Source organism: Bombyx mori, chromosome 8 (genome assembly GCF_030269925.1).
Source record: "Bombyx mori chromosome 8, ASM3026992v2".
In the NCBI taxonomy this organism is placed as follows: domain Eukaryota; kingdom Metazoa; phylum Arthropoda; class Insecta; order Lepidoptera; family Bombycidae; genus Bombyx; species Bombyx mori.
In genome coordinates, this window is record NC_085114.1 from 10,248,014 (window position 1) to 10,273,367 (window position 25,354).

The 25,354-nt window shown below is 35.7% G+C and overlaps 1 protein-coding gene across 3 annotated transcripts in view; it reads left to right on the forward strand.

Annotated features, from left to right (window-relative positions):
* The window catches only part of LOC101742234 (dual oxidase-like), a 64,809-nt gene that overhangs the window by 33,352 nt on the left and 6,103 nt on the right, over positions 1 to 25,354 (forward strand). Inside the window, 21 exon segments of one of the 3 annotated variants that reach the window (NM_001279484.1) lie at positions 4,436 to 4,597; positions 5,128 to 5,315; positions 8,922 to 9,005; positions 9,411 to 9,525; positions 11,596 to 11,762; positions 12,138 to 12,374; positions 12,480 to 12,676; positions 13,269 to 13,402; positions 13,646 to 13,760; positions 14,659 to 14,860; positions 15,606 to 15,759; positions 16,863 to 17,032; positions 17,751 to 17,906; positions 19,697 to 19,843; positions 19,928 to 20,059; positions 20,370 to 20,573; positions 20,966 to 21,153; positions 21,590 to 21,857; positions 22,435 to 22,663; positions 22,917 to 23,134; positions 24,819 to 24,933. In NM_001279484.1, coding sequence (NP_001266413.1) covers positions 4,436 to 4,597; positions 5,128 to 5,315; positions 8,922 to 9,005; positions 9,411 to 9,525; positions 11,596 to 11,762; positions 12,138 to 12,374; positions 12,480 to 12,676; positions 13,269 to 13,402; positions 13,646 to 13,760; positions 14,659 to 14,860; positions 15,606 to 15,759; positions 16,863 to 17,032; positions 17,751 to 17,906; positions 19,697 to 19,843; positions 19,928 to 20,059; positions 20,370 to 20,573; positions 20,966 to 21,153; positions 21,590 to 21,857; positions 22,435 to 22,663; positions 22,917 to 23,134; positions 24,819 to 24,933 — 3,582 coding nt within the window. 3 annotated transcript variants of the gene reach the window in all.

Consider the following 25,354-nt stretch of genomic DNA (forward strand, 5'->3'; position numbering starts at 1 on the left):
AATTCCCCGAAACGATTTTATAACGTGGTACTACAACACGGTATTTCTCAACACGAGATTTTTGTTCAAAATTATTTAGAAAACTACATTACGAACACACAATATATAATTTTGTTGCTTATTTATTATGTACAATAGGTAAAAAATAGGTACATTCAGTTGAGATGTTTCATTAAAAAAAATTACTCTGCTTTTAGCGCTGGCTTCTAGTCTCAGATGGTTTCGCACAGCACGGCACTTTGTAGGAACGTATCTACCATGTTAAAGAAGGGTTTTCTGTATAAGCATAATAATACGTATTCTTATAATCAATCATTTTTTAAAGAAATACCAGAAGATATATTTTAATTCTTCATCCCCAGAATACGATAATTCGACCAATAATATCGCTGAAATTCAATTATGTAGGCACCACCGTTTCAGGTTTCGAAATATAGTCAAAGTCGTCGTGGCCTAAAGGATAAGACATCCGGTGCATTCGTATTGAGTGATGCATCGGTGTTCGAATTCCGTAGGCGGGTACCAATTTTTCTAATGAAATACGTACTCAACAAATGTTCCCGATTGACTTCCACGGTGAAGGAATAACATCGTGTAATAAAAATCAAACCCGCAAAATTACAATTTGCGTAATTACTAGTGGTAGGACCTCTTGTGAGTCCGCACGGGTAGGTACCAGCGCCCTGCCTGTTTCTGCCGTGAAGCAGTAACGCGTTTCGGTTTAAAGGGTGAGGCAGCCATTGTAACGATACGGAGACCTTAGAACTCACATCTCAAGGTGGGTGGCGGTATTTACGTTGTAGGTAAATTTCTATGGGCTACGGTGACCATTTAACATCAGGCGGGCTCTGAGCTCGTCCACAAATCTATACAATAAAAAAAAATTATATATATAGTATGAAATTATGTAATTACGTAAATCCAATGCTTATTTTTTTATGTTAACGTTTATAGAAAGAACATACATAAAAACCGACTCCCGGGTGTGTGCCCAATAAGTCAATGGCTTTAACGTAATGTTATTTTTAATGGAATTACCGATTGTTATTTTAGAACGGACAGCTAACTTTTATATTTTTAATGGACACGTTTATCATAACTAGGCTATAAAAGTGGAAAGTTAATAAAAGTTGAGTAAAATTAATAACAAACGCTATATTACACTTAAAATTATTACACTTAAAACGTAATGAAAAATTACTACATACTATTTATGTAACCTTATTGAATTTAAAAACATAATGAAAACCTACTGCTTTTAGCATTTAATATTTCGTTTATTATTTTCCAAGCATCCTCAACGTTTTAGGATGGATATTGTGGTTTATTTTCGACCTAATCTCTCGGAACCTAAAAGGTTATTCCAATTACGCGCGGACGGATAGGTAAGCTCACGGGCTCACCCTGAGAGTACTTGCCAACAGTAGTCCTATCAAGCAGTGCTTCGCTGAATCTTCCACCGGATTGGAATCGCAAATCGATCGCAATCGAAGCTGTAGCTTCCAAATTATGTCCAAAACCCGAGGAAATCGAAGAAATTTCTTACATAAATATTTTCATTGCAACAACTTTCATTATGCACTCTAATAGGCTTTGTGATTAATTAAATTAGATTATGTATTTATTTATGTACACACAAAAAGGAAGACATAGTACAGAGTAATAGGAAAATTATGTACAAAGGCACTGCTTATTTCTTTAAGAAATCTCTTCCAGCAGACCTGCGAGAGGATTATAAGAATAATAATTAAAAGTGATGAGTGCGTGTAGAACAGCTAAAATAACAAATACAATTTGAAAATTATGTGCATTTAGTTTTGATTTTTATTGATATTTACAGATTATCAAAAATATTATTCATCAATCCTAACATCATAATTCATACCTAAATGTTAAATATCCTGTCATAAAGTTATTACAAACATTGACAGCGCCATACTAATATTATTCTGTATCTACATGTCTATTTGTGAAACTTACGTATGAGTGGGTCTTGATTTCTCATTGGATATCGCATATAGTTGGTAATGTTGGTATCATGATAACATGAATTTTAATGAAGTGTATAAGCATATCTCTCGGTCCATTTCACCATTTGATTTGATGTCAATTAAATCAATTAATATTCGAGTTTGTCTTTTGTCTGTTGTCATGGCCAACTAGATCTAATCTCAGTTTACTTTGAATATACACGTGAAAGTATTTTTTTCCACTGTATTTACATCCGGGTTTTGCGTAATCCAATTTGAATTCCAATTGCATTTATTCTATTTTTTCATGTAGCTTTTATTACAGATGATCAAGTTTTAAAGATTCATGGGCACATAATTTTGAATAAATTTAATAAATTTAATGTTACTAGCAAGATTTTTCTTTTTAAAGTGTAACTAAATAATCTCGGCCATGTTTCGTTGTGTCTATCGTTAAATACAATAATCTATATATTATATAAAGATGAATTGCTGTTCGTTAGTCTCGCTAAATTCGAGAACGGCTAGACCGATTTGGCTAATTTTGGTCTTAGTTATATGTTGTTGTCCAGAGAAGGTTTATAAGGTGGATAAATATGAAAATGCTCAGAATTAAATAAAAATAACAATTTTGTTTTTCCTTTGATGTGTCCCCCGTCGGACGGATTCCTTTTGTTTGTTTTAAGTTTATTTTCTACAAAAGTTTAGGTATTTTATTTATCGATTGAGGCACTACGAAGTCTGCCGGGTCAGCTAGTATATTGATAAAAATGTCGTTTCTTGAAGCAACTCACGCGGTATGCTAATGCACATTTATGTCAAGACAACAAATTGTCGTACACAACTTTAATTCAATTAGTTAAACGATGCGCCTAACTATAAATAAACTACTTCTTTTTAAAGACTAAATAAGGTAATATACGAGTAGCTTCACCTTTTTTCACCTGGCATTGCTGAAGTCCATGGGCGACTGTAACCACTCACCATCAGGTGGGCCGTATGCTCGTCTGCCTACAAGGGCAATAAAAAAAAAGTAAGTCTTTGTTAAGTAGTAGTGTCTGTCGTTCACAGAAGTTACCAACACCGTGTACCTGCACTTATTCTTCTTCTTCCTATTCGTACACTCTTGACAGAGTGGTCATGGTCACGTATCGGTCGGATCCTGCGATACCGATGCTCTCGCGATGCAACGCCAAGTGGCACGGTGTTTCGCAGAATGAGAGCAATCATTTATGTTGCAGCGAGTAACAGATTTTATGAGGAGATCGTCCGCGAGATCTTTTGCCCTCGACTTTCCCTTGCACCACCAACCGCTCAATGGAGTCCTCATTACGAGCGATGTGCCCGAAGAACTTGAGGATTCGTACTTGGACTGTTGACGATAGTCTCTCCGTGATGTTGAGCTCTTTCTGGATCGAAACGTTGGTACGGTGCGCGGTCCACGGAATTCTGAGGAGACGACCTACACTTATATAGTATAGTAACGGCATCTTTGAACATCATTTTCACCTACTTCTGAATAAATCAAAATTTAGCACACTGATCAAGGACTCATTAAAATATCATAATTTAAGCAGTGGGTTCCACTATACTGACCAGCATCTTTAAGATTAGCGTTTTTTTACAGCCGAAGAGACAGTGATGTCCTGTGCAAAGTACACGCTTGAGGTCCATACTTAGCCATGCATGGCATAATCTTTGAAACCTATAAGATTTTGTTTATTCATAACTTAATTAATAGTAACAAATCAAATAGTAGAATTAGATGAAAAAAAAATCACTTAACTTTCATCGCTTTACAACGAATTTTTGACATTTCCAATTTATTTGTAGTTTGTCTAGCGATGCGTGCTTTTTTGTTTTTTCTAATTTCATTTATTATTTTGGTTCCTTTTTTTGGTGTAACGAACACCCATATAATCCTAAAGAGCGACCAAACAAAAAAAACGAATGTATAGATAAGACATTATAACTGTATCTCAACATACACGAATTGGCTGACCCACAAGTACACACCAAGCCAATTAATATGAAGATAGCATCAGTTTTGACAGTTCACCGTAAAACTATGATCGATTGTAAACCACATATCGAGTGACACTGACTAACCACGCGAATTAAAGCTACTTTTACGGCTTAATCACGCATATATCACTGTCATAATATTTTTTCCGCCGTTTCGAATACTCCATAGTTTTCGCAGTCACCACGGACGAGAAAATTTAACAACAATGAAATCGAGATTAAGCCGCAGAAATGGTTTTAATTGTGTCAACGGCACCCAAAAAGCGGAAAGAAATATGTTTTTATTAATTCCACTTTTATTATTTTGATATGAAGGAATACAGCAGCAATAATAATTTCACTAGAGTTTACGCAATCTGTTTGTTACATTTTTTAATTACACACGCTTACTGTGAACGTAATTACTTAATATTTTATTTGTCTTTTAACATTGTCAACAGGCAGTCGATTGAATCGTAAAACTCCAGCGTCATACGCTGACGGCGTTTATATGATGGCCGGTCCTGAGAGACCTGGTGCCAGGACCCTTTCGAAGATCTTCATGAGGGGTCAGGATGGACTGCCCTCACTAACGAATAGAACAGCGCTACTTGCATTCTTCGGTGAGTAAGAAAAACAGCAAGATCATTTTGTTGTTTTAGTTAGATTAGACACGATTCGAGAAATCAGCATACCTATGTCTTTGCCGACCTTTTTTAAATGTGATAGATTAGCTAACGAGCTCAGGCTATTTATTGTCCATCCTTCGGTGAAAAATCCCTTAGTCAAAGAGAGAACTGAGTCTTTCTGGACCGACACAAATTAAACCAGCTAGGCTTGGCCGCTCTCTTAGTACAAACACCCACTGAGAGATATAAGATCGAAGTTCTAATTACAATGGCATGGCGAATATCCTAGACTCATCCTGTCGAAATAACCGACCCATGTGAGCTCACGGTTCTTCCTTTACATTTATATGCATAAATAAACATTTAAGTCTTAAGTTAAAATAATCTACGTCTGATCTTCATCTATTTTTGTGTATTATATATCAAAACTACAATAATTAAAGTAGGACAAAATAAACACAGTAATTCACACACCCACACACACTTCAAGGATATAGCAAATATGAGACGGATCTTATTCTCAGGGCAAGTGGTGACGGGCGAGATTGTAATGGCCTCAGAGTCCGGATGTCCTATCGAGCATCATCGTATACCGGTCGATAAATGCGATCATATGTACGACTCGGAATGTCAAGGTGCCAAGTATATGCCCTTTTTGCGAGCTGCGTACGACCGCAATACTGGACAGAGTCCCAACAGCCCCCGGGAACAAGTGAGTCTTTTACTATATCTAACGATATTATACCATACCATACAACTATATTATACCGTACCGTTCCTAAAGTTTCTAAATGGAACATAAATGCATCATAATATGAAAGCAAGTGTTTCATCATGCTATCATCATGCAATCACCAGTTTATAGCAGTCCACTGATCGACACAGACTTCTCCAATTCCACACCTTTATCACACAAACCCAAGTGCTTAGTTTAGTTTAATTTAAGATACGCAGAGTCGGTTCTCTGTTACGCTACGCTGCACATCTGCTTAAGTTGTGCAAATTGTGTGTTTACTACGATTATATTGTTTTAATATTGCGCATAGTACTTGATGTTTTGTTGCTTTTTTTTTATTGTTTAGATAAAACACGAGCGACGAGCTCACAGTCCACCTGGTGTTAAGTGGTTACTGGAGCCCATAGACATAAATGCGCCACCCACCTTGAGATATAAGTTCTAAAGTCTCAGTATAGTTACAACGGCTGCCCCACCCTTCAAGCCGAAACGCATTATTGCTTCACGGCAGAAATAGGCGGGGTGGTAGTACCTACCCGTGCGGACTCACATGAGGTCCTACCACCAGTAAGCTTGTTAGGTGGACTGATTCACGGTACACCTGTTTGTAAAAGATTACCGAACTACAAATACATTACAATGTTAATGTCTGACATGAATTTCAAATAGTTTTTATTGTAATATGTATTTCTATCTCTACAGCCTAAAGAGAAGCTTTAGAGAAAATCACCTAAACATTTTTCCGCTCTAATGATTTGGATCAAGCTTTTTATTATACATTATTGTGTATAATGTTTGTTTAAAAAGTGATTTAATGCAATTAAATTTTTCCATAAAAATGCGACTCTAGACATACAAGATACATAATTATGATACGAAATAGATCCATACTGAAAACTGTAAACTTTAAGTGTTGGCTGAAAAAAAAAAAACTGAAAACTTGATGCGTTACAAAATAATGACAATGATAACTACAAAAATGTCTATAAAAAACTACATTTTAATATAAAAAAATATTTCCTCTTTATTGTGAAATTTGGAAAATTATTTTTGACCTAGACATAACTATAAATATTTAATAGCTACTCCTACTTCTAACGCTTCAGGCTTTTACGAGTTATCTTATCATAAATGCGGTGAACAGAGAAACTTAACCGAGGCATTATTCATTGGTGATAAATTTAAACTACTTCCTTTTATGAAAAGTTGATTAATCACTTCTGATTGATGAACATTTGTTTCGTTATCAATCTCTCCCAACGAACTATGTAATGAGGACTTTCACTTTCAAACATAAAATAAAACTCATAATAAATAAAACTGGTACCTTATCGATAAAAATCAAAGAACGTAAATAGCCAAAAATCATATAATCATCAATTTTCTTCGGATCCCAATATACCATTTCCGTGCCGCAGCTACTGCTACGTATCTACCGCTGTCCTGCTAATCTAGAAATATCGTAGCGAAATCTATTCGAACAATTTTAAATACCATCATTAAACACCTTAAGAACATTAAAATTCTTATAACCATGGTTTAATACTGCCAATTAAAATATTATACGGCTATCATTTGCCACTTTAGTTCGAATGTAACTAAATACTTACTACAATATTCAGTGCATGATACGACCAACATACAGGAAACATAAACATAATTAAAACTTCTTTTACGGTTTAATCTCGTGTTTTTAATGTACATATTATTATTTCAGACGTTTCAAGTTCTTTACAGTTTTCGTGGTCACCGACGATGAAAACTGTAACATAAACCGTAAATGTAGTCTTAATTAGGTATAAGACAGACAAAAACCATAAAAATACTATGTAACACAAAATGAAGGAATCCCAAAATTTTATAGTAAAGTTCACGTAAAAATATTTTTTTTTTTAACTCTTTAAAAAAATTCTAAGTTTTAAAAGATTTGTCTGGAAACATTACACATGTAGTTATCACGACGACCTGGGCCTTGAATCAATCCAGAAATACATGAAGTCAGCGTCGGAACGGTACTTCGATAAGACTATGCGTCATGATAATCGCCTTATCGTTGCCGCCGCTGACTACTCACCGAATCCTGATCATGCAGGAGCCAGTCACCGTCGACGCCCTAGACACGTCCTTACGGATCCATCAGATCCAATAACCTTTGCATTAGATGCCTTCAGCTCTAATACTAGGAGCAGGCTTAGGGACCCCAGTAACCGTACTCGTCGAACTCGACAAAGAGGTCGACGTGCAACCTAGCCCATGCATCAGCCCGCTGAGTTTCTCGCCGGATCTTCTCAGCGGGTCGCGATTCCGATCCGGTAGTAGATTCATTCGCGAAGCAATTGCTCTTGAGTTGTTAGGTCTCCTTCGGAGGCGCTCGGGCAGCTGTTAGCAAATCCCACCCCTCCTGGCTGAGCCTTTGCTCGCCCACCTGTCCTGGTGAAACTGGAAAGGCCTTCGGGCCACCAGTAATCTCTCAATCATAAAAAAAAAAAAAAAACATGTAGTTAATGGGCAATAAGCTCGCATTTCCACGCATTCCAATAATTGTAACGATCGATTTCTCGCTACAAGTGTAAAATATTCTTCTAAGTAATATTCACTGTATTTGGGCATCTAGTTACGCCGTACGTACACATATAGGTATGTATGTATGTATGTATACCAATGGATCGTAATATAAAACATGATCTAACCACTTACTTACAAACCGTGTTCGGCGAAGGCTGAATACCTAGCAATAAAACTGAATAGTCGAACGTAACCTAGATACACCCAACACACGAATGTAGTAATCGCTATTCTACAAATATGTCCCTACGTTCAAGCCTTACCTTAAACTCACAGCGACAGCTTTTAAGAATGCTAATCACCGTTTAATTGCAGAGCCTCTGAATCAATACCGTACAAAAAACACAGTGCGTGTCTGAACTTTAATATAGAACCCTTCTCAATCAATTAGATATGACGGCAAAAAGATCCGCGTACAATAGAACCGCATCGCCACTTACCAATTATTATTTGTTCATAATTTGAACGGTCAATAAGTGATTACGAAATATAAGCCTTGAATAATAGACGGCTTTTGAATGTGAGAACAAAGCAGATACTTATACTACCGATTGTTCATATAAAAGTGTATCTATCTCTATATATAAAAATGAATTGCTGTTCGTTAGTCTCGCTAAAACTCGAGAACGGCTGGACCGATTTGGCTAATTTTGGTCTTGAATTATTTGTGGAAGTCCAGGGAAGGTTTAAAAGGTAAATAAATATGAAAATGCCCCCCGTCGGACGGATTCCTTTTGTTTGTTTTAAGTTTATTTTATACAAAAGATTAGGTCTTTTATTTATCGATTGAGGCACTACGAAGTCTGCCGGGTCAGCTAGTTAATAATATTTTTTATGAATCGCATTATTTTTACGACTCGTTGGTTAGTTAGGCTTTCACGAAGTTTCAAATAGTTTATAGTCGATCGTGATGACGAAAACCATAAATTAATCACTTGTTTCAGATTTCTATAAAGTGAGCACTCAGTAAATCCGTAAACCACTGATTTAATGAAGTTTTTAACGTTTTTGTTGTAGATAAATCAGATGACTTCGTGGATTGACGGGAGCTTCGTGTACAGCACGAGTGAGGCATGGGTGAATGCAATGAGGTCATTTCAGGTGCCACCCCGCAGCCACGCCTGCCTCTTTACGTACTTTCTTCTACATCTACTATGCGAATATGTTTATTTTCAATTGATACAATATTATTCTATCAATCTGATACGAAGTACATTTTTGTGATTTACATTCACAAATTAAATATTCAATAATTAATTTAAATCAGCTCGTTTTTTTATCTTAATTACTTTTGATAAGATCATATTCGTTAATTGTTATGATTAATATGACTTAATTTCGTTATGTTAAGAAAAGAAAATTTAAAATTTACTACATAAATTATCTTGAAAAAAAAATTTATTATGTTACTTGCGATCTAATTACGATTTCGAAGTTAAAACATTTTTTGACAATATAGACAATTTGAGACATGATAAATAAATGGTATTATAATACTTTCAATAGAACGGAAGTTTCGCCAGCGACGGAGGGATGCCACTACGGAACACAAAGAGGGTACCGCTTTTCAACAACCCCGTGCCGCATTACATGAGGATGCTTAGCCCAGAAAGGCTATTTTGTAAGTTTAAACATATTTTATTTTATGACAGATAGAAGACCTTGCAACAACGTCATTACCACGTTAGACAGCGTAAATTTCATCGTCATCTAAACATAAAATTACATACGGCTATCTCATTTTTTAAATCACAACGCTAAACTATCTTCTTCGTTTTCTCCACCTTATCCCACTAGGTGGGGTCGGCTACTTTTTATACAGCTTTCTACAGCTTATTTTTCTCTTCCATTCTGTTCTATCAGCCGTCATCTCAACACTCACTCCTCTCTCTCTCTCTCATATCGTCATTCACACACTCCATCCATGTCTTCTTCGGTCGACCTCTTCTCCCTCTACCTTGCACCACCATTTCCATACATATCCTAGTCACATGCATCTTCTCTCTACGCATTACATGTCCATACCACGCTAAGCATCGCAGAAGAAATAAAAATGAATACTAGTGTTTCTTTACCATAATAATTGTTTTTTTGAGTGATAACTGAAGAAGGCTTGATACCTATATTGTAAGTAGGTACAAATAAACATAGGTGTCCGTAAATTAAAATCGATAAGAATAAAATATTAAAAATACACACTGTAACTCTTACTTTAGATAAATATAAAATAAGTTTTAAATAAGATTGAAAGATAATTGATTTGAAACTTGAGCATTCCCGAACCGTATCTCGAAACTTAAATAACCTTTAACAACCATCTCATTAATTCGTGTCATTTCTACTTAATCAATCATACATGGGCATGAGTTATGCATTTCATTTGTATAATTCATAAGTACAATACTACAATATTGAATAAACATGCGTTTAAGAACATTGACCTAACTAATCAACAAACCGTTGCAAAAAAAGCAATGCATTATAAGTATCAGATACGCAACTTGTACTTAATTCTGTTTAAATTATACTTGTAAGTACTTTAAGAACATACGATAAGATCTTTAAAAATCTAACGTAATTGTTATATTTTCTCGCAACGTAGATTTGTGGATAAGGTTGCTCCCTTTTTTTAATTAAAAAAATGTGGTTGTGTTAAAAAGCAACATGTTACATCCATAATCCCATCTTTTGTACTTCTTATAGAATAAAAGTAGGCCTAAAAGAGCGATTAAGTGTAGTATGTAATACATACTAAATTTAATCACATAGTATGTAGTTGTGATATTTAGTTATCACTAGCTGACCCGGCAGACTTCGTAGTGCCTTAATCAGTAAATAAACGATCTAAACTTTTCTATAAAATAAACGTAAAACAAACAAAATGAATCCGTCCGACGGGGGACACATTAAAGGAAAAACAAAATTTTTATTTTTATTTCATTTCGAGCATTTTCATATTTATCTACCTTTTAAACCTTCGCTGGACTTCCACAAATAATTCAAGACCAAAATCAGCCACATCGGTCTAGCCATTCTCGAGTTTTAGCGAGACTAACGAACAGCAATTCATTTTTATATATATAGATTAGACAGACCAGCCACTCGTTCACCAGCTAATAATAGCAATTTACTGCTACGTATTTTTGAAAAACAAAACCATCATATTTTAATATTTTCTTCGGTTTTCGCAAGTTGCAAACGTAATTAAAACTACTTTATGTTACGTACTTAAAATCTCGTGTTTACTATTTTCATTAAATAATCTCCGAAGTTTCGAATATCTTACAATTTACGTAATCACGGACGATTTTTATTACCAAAATTACATATACATAGTTATAATCGACGTAAGTTCTGAGGAATGAGTTTGAGATCTCGTTGAATATGTTAATGGCTCTTGTAACCTTTCCAAGCGATTAGAAAAATTACTTACCAGTATCTCTGTCAATAATAGTCATTCCAAACGACGTAACTATGCATTTTGGGGGCTTCGAAATGTAACAATGATGTTAGGTCCAACCTCGTCGTGTCGTCCTATAGGGGTATAAAACGAGCCACGAGAAATTCCTCTCTGCCCGGGTAATATTGTTAGGTGCCAAATTAATAGTTACGTCTTTTATACGATATATTGGACGCCAAAGATTTATGGAACAATCGAGAATCTAAAACTAAAACTTACTCCATTTTCAAGTACTAGGAGATCCACGTACCAATCAAAATCCAGCAATGGTGAGCTTCGGCATACTGCTGTTCCGCTGGCACAACGTCGTCGCAGCCCGAGTACACAAACAGCATCCGGACTGGAGCGACGAACAACTGTTCCAGAGAGCGCGGAGGATTGTCATAGCCAGTTTGCAAGTATGAGCAAAGTTTACACCAACTTACATTTTTATTGATGGTTTCCAATTAGCTCACGTCTCAACTGATCATATTACAGACATCACACAATATTCAAATGTCAACGAATAATACTCATACTTTAGTCGTCTGTAACTACGAAAAATGTAAAGTTACGTCAGAAATAATATAATGACAATAAGTTTACAATTAGAAGCTTAGTTGTTCTATAAGCCACAAAACGAATAAAAATAGAAATTTAAAAGACATTTATTTAAAAAAAGGCATTTAAAAAATAATAGGCGACTCCGCGGCCTTTACTGTTCTTCTTTAAAGGAGGTTAGAAAAAAATACCTAACAATAGGCAGCAGAAAAACAATAATGCTTTGATTTTAGAACATCATTTTGTATGAATACGTGCCAGCGTTCCTCGGAGCAGCGCTTCCGCCTTACGAAGGTTACAAGCCGGAAGTAGCTCCGGGAGTGACCCACGAGTTCGCCGTAGCAGCATTTAGATTCGGCCATACATTAGTGCCACCAGCTATTCTACTTAGAAATAGGAAATGCGGTTACGGCAGAGCGCCGGGAGGACATGACGCTATTAGATTGTGTCAGACATGGTGGGACGGAAATGTAAGTGTAGTTTAGTTATTCAAATGTTACTTTATTAGAGTTTGGCAGTTTTAATTGCAGAAGGGTTAAAGTATGAGTTTTTAATGGTTCGTTTTTATTTCTCAGGACGTTATGTCTCAAGTTCCACTAGAAGAAGTTTTGATGGGGATGGCCTCACAACTATCCGAGAGAGAGGACGCTCTACTGTGTTCCGATGTACGAGATAATTTGTTCGGTCCCATGGAATTTTCTAGACGAGACCTTGGCGCTTTGAATATAATGAGAGGAAGGGACAATGGTGTTCCAGATTATAATACAGTTAGGTAAGATTGCAATTGTTTGGTTGGTAAACTGACTCACGTTTTACTGCTTGTTGAACACATTGATCCGTCACGGATAATTAGTGTCACTCTGCTTATTTCTGATGTGCGTTTGCCGTCTGTGTGCCGTCTTATTTATGTTAATCATGCGTTTCGGTTCGAAGTATGAGACAGCTGTTGTACTATAAAACTGAGATTCAGAACTTTGTCTCGAGATGGGTGGCGACATTTGCGTTGATGATGTCTATGGGCTCCGATAACCACTTAGTACCGGGTGGACCTTGAGCTTTTCTATGCATCTAATCAATTTAAAAAAATCAAATATAAAACCTTACCTGACGTGCCGATGATAACTATAGAATTTTGAAACTCAATTGTATTAATTGTTTATAGAATAGAGAACGAATATAAGAATATTAGAATATAAGAAGTATAGAAGAATATAAGAATAGAATTTGTTGTATTATTTAATATAAGCGCTTTACAATTGCCGTTTCATTTGTGCTTAGTTTAAAAAGTCTTATTGCATGAAACAAACTCCCGTAACAAAGTCGGAACGGAATCTGAACTAGGTCTCGTTAAATTATCTTTCCAGGGAATACTTCGGCCTACGAAAAATAAAGACATTCAACGAAATAAATCCTGATCTGTTCGAGAAAAATCCTGATCTATTACAAAAATTTATCCAAATTTACAACGGAGACGTCGATAATATAGATGTGTATATCGGTAACAACAAATTAAATTATTAATTTTTTATATCTAATCGCAATTACTGTATTATATTAACAGTGTGTACAAATAAAGAATAAATATATAATATAATTTTTCTTATAATTTTCTAAACTATACTAAAATCACTTGCGTTACAATACATACATAAATTTACATAAAATATATTATTGTGTATAAAATATGATGAATAGATTAATGAATATTTATGTTTTGGTTAAAATTTTATTAATACGACAGGTGGGATGCTGGAGTCTAATGGACATCCGGGTGAATTGTTTAGAGCCATTATAATAGATCAATTTACAAGAATACGAGATTCTGATCGATTTTGGTTCGAAAATGACAAGAACGGGTAAGTTCTAGAATTAAAGCCAGTTTTAATGAAAGTTAATTTATATATCGACGCTTGAAAAGCAAACGTGACTAAACGACAATGCGTGAACTTTACAGTAGACTAATTTAAAGTTGAAATACCTAAAAAAAATTCTATTTTAACGAATCTAGCTGTAGGATTGAAATGATTTTAATAGACCTAGTAATAGTTTTTTTTGCGCATCGAATATGGTTATTTATTGCCTATCATTTATGTACAAAGCAGTTATTGTCGCTTAGTCACGTTTGCCTTTCAAGCGTCGATATGTATTATACATATATAGAAAATAGATAAAGACAAAACAGTAAAGTTCCACATTCTCCTCTATTTATCAACGGATATAATTATCTAATTATTCATTTAGTAACTTTGACGATTTTTTTAAACCAACGAAAAAATTTCATATTTCAAATATGAAATTGAAATCTTGCGGTTTCAATGATTTTATCTAACGTTGCGCGAAAACTAGTACTTGAACAATTTACATATTTCTCTATTGTCGCCTTCAAGAAATTAATAATTTGATACAATGAATACGTAAAATATTTAACTGGTCGCTAAATTTTAAAAAGGTGAAATGGACTTATAGTGTTGTTTGAACTCATTATTTCAATTAAACATAATTTTCATAATCAAACTTAACACTTATTATCAATGTATGAAGACAGGCGCAGTATGCAAAGCTAGCAAAGAAGTAAACAAAATAATATAGCAGGATGTATGTACTATTATTAGTCTTAGTTTGAAGGACGCTTCGCCAAATATACAATAGAATTCAAATTTCGAACTCACACCTCAAGCTTGGTCAAGATGTGACTTCTATGGGCTCTGGTATCCACATTTTGACAAGCCATTGTATATAACATCGTCATTCCAGTATATTCACTCCTCGAGATATAGAAGAGCTTCGTCGTATAACTCTGTGGGATATAATAGTGAACAGTACAACAATAGGTGCCAAAGATATACAAAGGGACGTGTTCCATTGGCGAGCGGGTGATCCGTGTCCACAACCATACCAACTGAACGCTTCCAAGCTTCCACCCTGCAAATATTTGAAGGGCTACGATTATTTTGAGGTAGGTCTTTTAATGACTGACAGACAAGCAAATCGTTTAAACACAAAATTTTACATTAACAATTTTAAAATTAAAGCGTATCGTTGTTATCATACCAATATTTGCTGTTTATAAAAGCTATATTTTCAGATATTGAATACGTAGAAGTAATAACGTAGCTTCGGTTCGCGGACTAATCATAATGTTGAAAAATATCCTCTCATATTGGTTTGACAATCATGATATATGGTATTATATTACAACATGTTTCTATTGACTTAAATTAAAATGTATTTTAAATATTTAATAAAACAAAATTGGTTATATTATGGTTAAACTGTAGAGCTTGTACGCGATAATCGCTACAAAGACCAATTATTATTATGCTGTGAGACGATCTAACATCAGCTTAATTATAATAAAAATAAAAAAAAAAATTCTTAGATGGGTGAACGAGCTCACAGTCCACCTGGTGCTAAGTGGTTACTGGAGCCCATAGATATCTACAACGAACATGCGCCACCCACCTTGAGATATAAGTTCTAAGTTCTCAGTATAGTTACAACGACTGCCCCGCCCTTCAAACCGAAACGCATTACTGCTTCACGGCAGAAATAGGCGGGGTGGCGGTACCTACCCGTGCGGACTCACAAGAGGTCCTATACCACCAGTAAAATATAAAGGAACGCCATTTTAAAAATGTTTTCTCGTCGGGTAGAATCTTTTTTTTTGTAAATTAAATTAGACCTACGACTTTATTTTTCAGGGAAACGAATTCGCCTACATCTACATCTGTTTGATATTAGTGTTCGTTCCCATATTATGCGCCGGAGCTGGTTACGGGGTTGTGAAGCTACAGAACAGTCGCAGACGGCGTTTGAAGATTCAGCAAGAACACCTTAAAAATGCTCAATGTAAAGGTAGGAAGGAGTACCAAGCAAAGTAATAAGTTTCATTATGTAATGGAGAAATGAACTTACAATTCAATGAATGACAACTGTTAACAACAACTGATAAATATACGAACGCATGACTGCTACACAGCAGAAATAGGTGCCATCAATAAAAATGTAGAATGTAAGGGAATGTAAACATGTGGCGATAGCTATTTTAGAACAGAAGATGCCTGAATCTCGCTAACGATATTTTCTTGATAAACTTACATTATTTATTTATTTTATTTATTACACTTCATGTAAAATTTACATTGGCGGACTTAATGCCTAAGGCATTCTCTACCAGTCAACCAAAGGTAGTGCAGAGTAAATAGTGGTAGGTGCTATTATATATATTTTCCCAACTACAACATTCAAGCCGTGGGTTATTCAAGAAATATAACCCGCTTGGTGGAAGATCTTCGCTTTGTTGCTAGTCCCGAATGAACAGTAATTAACTCCAACGATTTGTTGATTTACTACAGCATAGTGAAGCCGTTTCCGTAGGTGACTGAGAAGAACAGCTTTGCTTTATTGAATAGTGACGATAAAGCTCTAGTAGTTGAGACGTAGCTGGATATAGCTGTCGTATGTCCAATAGACTATTAAGAAGCCAAGCAGATTAGTCAGGAATCATATGATTAATGAAATATATTATTTTAATAAAGTTTTTTAATCCGTTAAGATGCTTTCAATTATTTATTTTTTGCTTAGTTGGTTATTCGAGCTCATGACCCATCTGGTGTTAAGTGGTTACAGGAGCTACCTACAACGTAAATGCCGCCACCCACCTCGAGATATAAGTACTTAGATTTCAGTTTTGACAATGCAATTATGGGTATACCACATCGTCCACCTCGAAATATTAGTACTTCTCCATTTTCTTTTCATAGGAAGAAAAATAACCTCCCCCAACTTTAAGCTTACCGCTGTCACTTAATTCGCACCCAATTTTTCAATCCCAAAGAAAACGGTAACAGCTTTAAGGCAAACCAACCAAACTGCAACTGTCATTATATACAAATATATGTTCGTCATATATATGTTCATTATAATGCAGAGGAGTATAAATCGACTACTGTTCGTAGGTTCAGTCGATAAAATGGTCTGTCGAGAATGGGTCCACGCGTCACACAAGAGACTTGTAAAGCTACGGCTTGGTCCAGAATCAGCCTTGCACGTGACAGATCGTAAGGGAGAAAAACTACGGACGCTGCCGTTGGATCACACTGATCAACTTACCGTAGTTGAAAGTCAGGTGTGTACTAAATTTTTATCATTTCAAGATAATTAATAATAATTTTCAACGCACTGATGGAAGAATCAGTATACGGCTGACAAGGTGTCAGGTTATTACCGGAACCTATAAACATTACAATATGAATGCCACCACCCAGCTCTAGAAACGAGCTCTAAGTCTCTATAATGCTTTAATAAAATACCTGTTCTATCTTTCAAATCGAGTACTTTACCATGGACACTCAAAAAATGTGATACATTACCCGACAGTAAAAATAGTACATGAAATACTAACAGTCCGATCGAACACTACTGCACCCCAACGACTAACAATCGTTACATAGGTAGTGTGCGACAGAGATAACGCTCTACGATTGACTCTTTCCAAAGGTCGATGGGCAATATTTATCGCACGGTACTGTACACATTTTATTTTATTTTATATTGCTTAAATGGGTTGACGAGCTCACAGCCCACCTGATGTTAGGTGGTTACTGGAGCCAATAGACATCTACAACGTAAATGCCGCCACCCACCTTAAGATATGAGTTCTAAGGTATAGTTACAACGGCTGCCCCACCCTTCAAAGCGAAACGGCTTACTGCTTCACGGCAGAAGTAGGCAGGGTGGTGGTACCTACCCGTACGGACTCACAAGAGGTCCTTTATTATCATTTACAAACTGCATACTTTAATTTCTGAAACTCCAAACTCTCACTGTTTTACTCCGAATTTCAGGAAGGTCGGAACAACAAACGTCCCCTCGTCCTCGTACGAGTCCCTCGGGAACATGACTTAGTGCTTGAAATGGACTCCATCGCATCTCGGCGCAAGTTTTTAGTCAAACTCGACACTTTCCTGGCGCAGCACAAGAAAGCGTTGAATCTTACTCAGGTAGAAACAGTACATGCAGTATAATATTCTCTTCGAATTTCGCGAGTCGTAGCCATAATAGACAACCAATGAAGTGGAACGACGACCTGATCAAAATAGCTGATAAAGACTGCTTGCGAAAGGCAAGAGACCGAAAAGAATAGAGTGCATATGAAGAGACCTACACTGGGTGGACAAGGGTGGCAGAAGAAATTTAATTATAGATACTTTAAATGTTTAATCTCGCGTTTTTGTTTATTTTCAAAATATTATTTTCGACACTTCGGATACATAAAGAGAAGCTTATGTAACACCGGGATCCTCTTGTCATGAAGATGAAAACCTGAGTCCAACAAACTGACAGACCTCAACTAAAGACCAGTACTTTTTGTTCGTTGCTTATGAAACGAAAGGTCTAGAAATATTTTTTACAGAAAAGCAGACATTAGTTAGTAAAATAATCATTTGTCGCGGTATAAAACCTAAATCTTTCGTGACCAAAGCTGTAAAGTATTGGAGACGTCCGAAATAAAATAATGTTAATAATAAAAACGCAAAATTAAACCGTAAGACTAATTTTAATTAAATACACGTCATTTTAATTACTAAAATACTAGACTTACTAATAGTACTACGATCTTTGATTTATTTATAAATAATAGTTTAAAAATACTAACAAAATACGATTTTATAGAAAATCCAACCAATTAATTCAAATGTATTAAAATTTATTTTCTATTTTTTAGTTGGATTTTCTATAAAAGCGTATTTTGTTAGTTTTTTAAACTATTATTTATTTTTCATTTTTTAGTTGAATTTAAATTTTTTCAATTATTTTTTTAATCTTGAATTGCCATCGGTCCTTAATAATTATACCAAATTTCGAGCTAATCCGACGTTTTGAAGGGGGTCAAAATCATGTTCAAAGATTCCGTTACAAACATACATACGTCTGAAGTTATAGTCTAGTCAACAAGTTCAAAAACGTGTTAAATAGACATAAAGCTCCTAAAAATATGTACGATAGCTCATTGGATGCGGAATGATGTCTACAAAAATGTTTTTTAAGGGCTTATTAGCACATAAAAAATTGCGATTTTTATAAACAAAATAAGATTAAAAAAAAAGGAATTTGGTTTTTAGTTAATAATTTCTAAAATAATCATATTTAAGGAATTTTGAAAAAAGATCCTGAAAGAGGAGGAAATTTCCAATAAAAAAGTCCCAACTCCCGAAATTCTATCTCTATTATTTATAAAAAAAAAATAACGCTGAAAATAGCGCTCCGCGAGGTCGTTACGGCATAGGCGCGCCGTCTAAAAAGCCGGTATATCACCTAAAATAATTTTTTTATAGTATTAAATAACAATTAAAAATTTTTAATAAATTATGGTGTAATCTAAACACTTGAACGAAAAAAACCTCGGTGAAAAAAAAAAATTATATCGATTTTTCAAAAATGTACACCATTGTTAATTAACTAACTTTTTTCCAATCTCTGTTTTTATAAATTACGGTATAAAAGTTTCAATAATTCATCTATAAATTTTTCCCTTCATGGAGCTCTTATCATTTAAGTACTTAATAAAGTAATGCAAAAAAAAATTTTAATCTTTATTATTTTGATAATTATAAATTTTTTTAATTAACAAAAAACTACATTTCTAAAAAATGTTATGAAAAAAAGTTTTTTTCCGTAATATCTTAATATTGCTGTTTTTGCATCTACCATAGGTATTAATTACTATTAAAGTTATTATATTACTACTAATTATTATTAAAGACTATTAATAAAAGCGTATTAAAAATAGGGACCGCGTGAACAAATTTTGGCTACAGCTGAAACAAGGGAGCGTCGACAACGCAAGTTAGAACATTTCTTCAGAGAAGCCTACGCTATAACATTCGGCCTCGCGCCTGGAGAGAAGCGGAGGAGGTCTGAAGATGCCGATCCTGAGGTAAATATATCATTTAGTCGTGCTGACAGAATACTAACAAAAACAGAAATATAAACCTCAAAATACTTTACCTGATTATTCCAGTCAATAGTTATGAGAACGTCACTATCGAAAAGTGAATTTGCTAGTGCACTTGGTATGAAAGGAGACGCAGTCTTCGTCAAAAAAATGTTCAATATCGTCGACAAAGATGGCGACGGCAGGATTTCTTTTCAGGTACGTTTTTAACTGATTTTGAAAAGGCAGGATTTTGATTACCTTCTATTTAATCACTAAAAGCAAACATTTTTAAACTAGGATTGAAAATAAAATCTACTTAAATTTAAATACAGAATACTTTAGATAATTCGCAATTGATTCGAGTTAACTATTTCAAACAGCTACAGAAGAAGATCAACTACCATACATTTAATCACGAAGCTTATACTCTTTAATGCAGCGATGATCTAGATATGCCCAATGCTATGTAAGAACAAATTGCCAAATGCTCCTTCATAGTTATAACACACTGCTTTGCAATTTCCAGGAGTTCCTTGATACTGTAGTTCTATTCTCTCGAGGAGCTACTGAGGATAAGCTTCGTATAATATTTGATATGTGCGACAACGATAGAAACGGTGTTATCGATAAAGGCGAACTGAGCGAGATGCTGAGGTCGCTCGTGGAAATAGCAAGAACTACCTCACTGAGAGATGAACATGTCACTGAGCTGATTGACGGAATGTTTTCTGTAAGTGCCAAAGTAGAAATTAAAGGTTTTGATAAAAAAAACTATCTATTCATGGAAATAAAAAGGCTCTCGTCTATTGGCATAGCAAAATAAAGATAAACCTTTACATGAATGTATGACTGTAAATTCAGATTATCATGTGATTTGAATTTAGTTAGATAATAAATCTATAAAATAACATTTTTTACAATTTTTGTCTGTCTGTCTGTTTGTTCCGGCTAATCTCTGGAACCGCTGGACCGATTTTGATGAGACTTTCCCTAATAGGTAGCTGATGATATGAAAATGGCCTCTTTGCTCAAATACCATTAATGTAGGGAACAAAGAGTAATTTATTTCCGTATTCTGTCATGGTAAGTATTTGCTACGATTTGAATCATTCTGGCTTTCAGGATGCCGGACTTCAACACAAAGACCATTTGACCTACTCCGATTTCAAGCTGATGATGAAAGAATACAAAGGAGAGTTCGTGGCCATAGGTCTGGATTGTAAAGGCGCTAAGCAAAATTTCCTCGACACATCAACGAACGTTGCAAGAATGACCAGCTTCCATATTGAGCCTTCGATGGAACAGACCAGGTATCATCTCCAAATCCATCTGCAATGTCCGGTGGTAGGACCTCTGGTGAGTCCGCACGGGTAGGTACCACCACCCTGCCTATTTCTGCCGTGAAGCAATAATGCGTTTCGGTTTGAAGGGTGGGGCAGCCGTTGTAACTATACTTGAGACCTTAAAACTTATATCTCAAGGTGGGTGGCGCATTTACGTCGTAGATGTCTATGGGCTCCAGTAACCACTTCACACCAGGTTGGCTGTGAGCTCGTCCACCCACCTAAGAAATAAATGAATTTCATTGACAGTAGATGTTGATCGACTTTCTGATCAACAAAAAGTACTAAAAGATATCACAAAATGACACCTTCTGCATATGAAAATATCTCAAGACCACATATTTTTAAATGCCATGTTTAATCATTCTTAGCTAATGTGGTGGTAATTGTGGTGTGATTTCAGGCACTGGCTACTATTAAAATGGGATACCTTAACAACATTCTTGGAAGAAAACAGGCAAAATATATTTTATCTTTTCATTTTCTACGTTGTGACCATAGGCCTGTTTGTAGAAAGGTTCGCCCACTATTCGTTTATGTCGGAACATCTAGACTTGCGTCATATTATGGGAGTCGGTATCGCCATCACCAGAGGATCGGCCGCCTCGCTATCTTTCTGCTATAGTCTACTGTTATTGACGATGTCCAGGAATCTTTTAACGAAATTGAAGGTGGGTAAATTATAAAAAAACAGTTTACAATCTAAATTTAAATTTCGAATAAGCTAAACTTAACTGGATTACAAACATCTCATATGACCAAGTATCAAAAAGTAAACAATTCTGATGATAAGTTTTATAGATTTTTATTGCTTATTTGGATGGACGAGCTGACAGCCTACACGCATTACTGCTTCGCGGCAGAAATGGTCAAGGTGGCGGTACTTACCCGTGTGTTCTACCTAAATGGTCTACCACCAGTAATTCCGCAAATTATAATTTTTACGGGTTTGATTTTTATCACACGTTATTATTCTTTCACCGTGGAAGTCTATCAATCAAGGCAAGCGCTAAGGCAAGTCGTAAGCTGATTAAAACCTCTATAACTGGCTATGTGGAGAAATCATGCACTCTGATCAAAAGAGTGTAGGCGTCTTAAATAGCATCGTTCTCCAGATGAGCACACACACAAACACACACGATAGGTTAAGTGTTAAATCATCACCAGTGCGCGTAAGCATTATGCCTTAAACGCAGCCATTGATAAGATCGAAATAGCAATAAAAATGCCTGCATTCTTCTGCACCAGGAATTCAGTATCCAACAATACATACCTCTGGACTCGAGCATCCAGTTTCACAAGATCGTGGCCTGTACGGCTCTATTCTTTTCCTTGCTGCACACCGCCGGTCATATGGTCAACTTCTACCACGTGTCCACACAGCCCGTCGAGAACCTTCGATGTTTGACCAAAGAAGTACATTTCACATCCGACTTCAGGCCCGGCATTACCTACTGGGTATTCCAGACTGTTACTGGTGAATTCTATTGGATTCTTATTCTTTTTTTTTAAGCTTTGTTTTTAACTCTTTTGTTTAAATTAATCGAGACTGATCTCATATCTCAAAGTAAATGGCGGCATTCCATTTGCGATGTTTTAGGTTTTAACGCTGGAGGATGTTGTGAGATCGTTCTGCTATTGCAACAAATAAAAAGTTTCAAAAATTTTCAACATTTGACAAATTACGTCACTATGCATCTATGTTAATTATAAGTCTTATATATTTTCAGGTGTAAGTGGGGTGCTGTTATTCGTGATCATGTGTATAATATTCGTATTTGCACATCCCGTGATCCGTAAACGCGCGTATCCATGGTTTTGGCGCGCTCACTCGCTGCACGTCGCGCTCTACGCGCTGTGCTTAGTCCACGGACTCGCTCGCCTTACCGGAGCCCCTAGGTTCTGGATATTCTTCCTTGGACCGGCTATCATATACACTCTGGATAAGGTAAGCTCTTTGCTGGTATCGCTATGACGTGAACGATTAGTAAGCCAGAGGTTACACACCACAAAAACTAGATGGCGCTGTTCAGTTATAGATTACTCTTACAGATTACATTACATTCTAGTATAGTAACCGGCAAACATCGTGAGCAAATGACCTTGACTGCGCAGAACCGAATTTTAGATCACTTTGGTGGTGAGGGTGAGGCGCGACGGCAGGGGAAATCGTTTCGAGCGCGTTATTGGTAGATCAGTCGAACCTTGCGTCCCGCACCGCGCCTTCGTTCCGCTTGCTCCCAAAAGTACGCTTGCGTACAGTGAAAAGTCTATCGTTACTAATCGTTAAGTTATATTTTGTTATAATTGCTTGTTGACTTTGTTGTCACTGCTATTTGTTGAGTGTTTGTTGATTTTTTATAAAAAATACACTATGCCGCGACAAACTGGTGTAGTATTCAAAAGAAAGGGTAGAAAAATTGTGTACGACGTATATTGCTTCATTATAAAACAGGGGAAGAATGATATTATGGAAAAAGTAAAACAGACTTCGGAAGCAACAAAAACATCAGTGAGTACTGTTAGGTGCATTATTAACGAAGCTAAAGGCTCTGGCTTGCTCATCGTGCTTGGGACTCCGGGTAAGAAAAGATCAGGGAAGAAGAAAGTTACCGGAATGGATAGTTTCGTTCAATCTGTAATAAAAAGATGTAATCATAATAACTACATAACAAGCAGCGAAACTCCGTACCGTAGAAAGGCTTCGAAAATTTTAAAGAAGATATACATTTTAATGGCTCGGAATGAAGCTTACGACGAATTATGAAAGAGCTAGGCTTCAGATGGAAAAAAAAACAGAAAATAATCGGAAGCTGGTAATTGAAAAAAGTAACATTCGATTACTACGAATCGAATATCTTCAAAAAATAATTAATTATAGACAAAAAAGAAGATCGAACCGACCGAGTCGTAAACTACACCGATGAGCCCTATGTCGACTTATCACGATGATGGCGACTCGGGTGATGAAAACAGTGATGATGATAATGGTCAAGATTATGATAACGAAAAAAAATTACAAATACCAGCTTCGCTTCAACTGAACGAAGACCTGGCAACAGCTCTAGTTTTGACTTAATAGAAGGAATATCTATTTTACCCCAAGATTAAATTATTATAATTATTTTTGTTGATATTTTTGTTGACCTATATTTTTTGTTGATGTTCTAATAAATATATAAATAAATACATATATTGATTTTAATATTTTAATTGCATTATGACGCAGAGTAAATAAGGTTTTTGCACGTGAGTGTACCATGTGCAAACTTACCCCCACTACGTCAACAAATGCTCAAGAAGTTTGCCGGCTATTATATTATTATTATTATTTTTTATGACTTACTAAGTAAGGTTTTTTACTAACATAGATGCGGAATCTCACCGCGCACCTAATGTAAAACGGCATTTGAGTCTACGTATATATCAATATCCGTAGCGTAGATTTCGCCAGCATCTGTTATTTACGCAAGACAAGTACTCCGAGAAGTGTACCTAACGTTTTCCTTAGTTATTTTTGTCTAAAAAATTTTGACTTGTCTGTGACATGGTTGTTTTTTTTGTTTCAATTATATCATACATTACTTTTTACTGATAATTCTAAATATATTGTGATTTAATTCTGTTCGCAGGTGGTGTCCTTGAGAACGGAGTACCTTGCTTTAGACGTTTTAGAAACGGAGATGTTACCATCAGACGTTATAAAGATTAAGTTCTACCGACCCCCTAACCTAAAATATCTATCAGGTAACAAGATATGCCTTATTAAACTTGCTTTTTAACGTTTACTCATCAGGAATAGCTTGATAAGTTACCAAAATAATGAGTGTGATTTTTTGACGTGACAACGTCTTATAATTCGATGGAGCCGGCTGCACGCACGAAAAAACATGACTCATGCGGCGTTACCTCGCTCTGAGGCGTTCCATTTAAAGCTTGAAGTGCAAGCGAGAGCTCGCAACGAGCGACAAAGAGGCACAATCGGCCTCCGCGTTCGGCAGCGTTCGACATCTGTATCTCTCCTACTTGAGTGAGCGATGCATCCGCGTGGACAGCTGCTATACAATAATACATTTACATGTTTTCGTCAAGTATGAAGTTCAGTGAAAAGTGAGTGTGGTGTCAATTGTCCATACAAAATATCTATCAAACAAATAAAATTTAAATT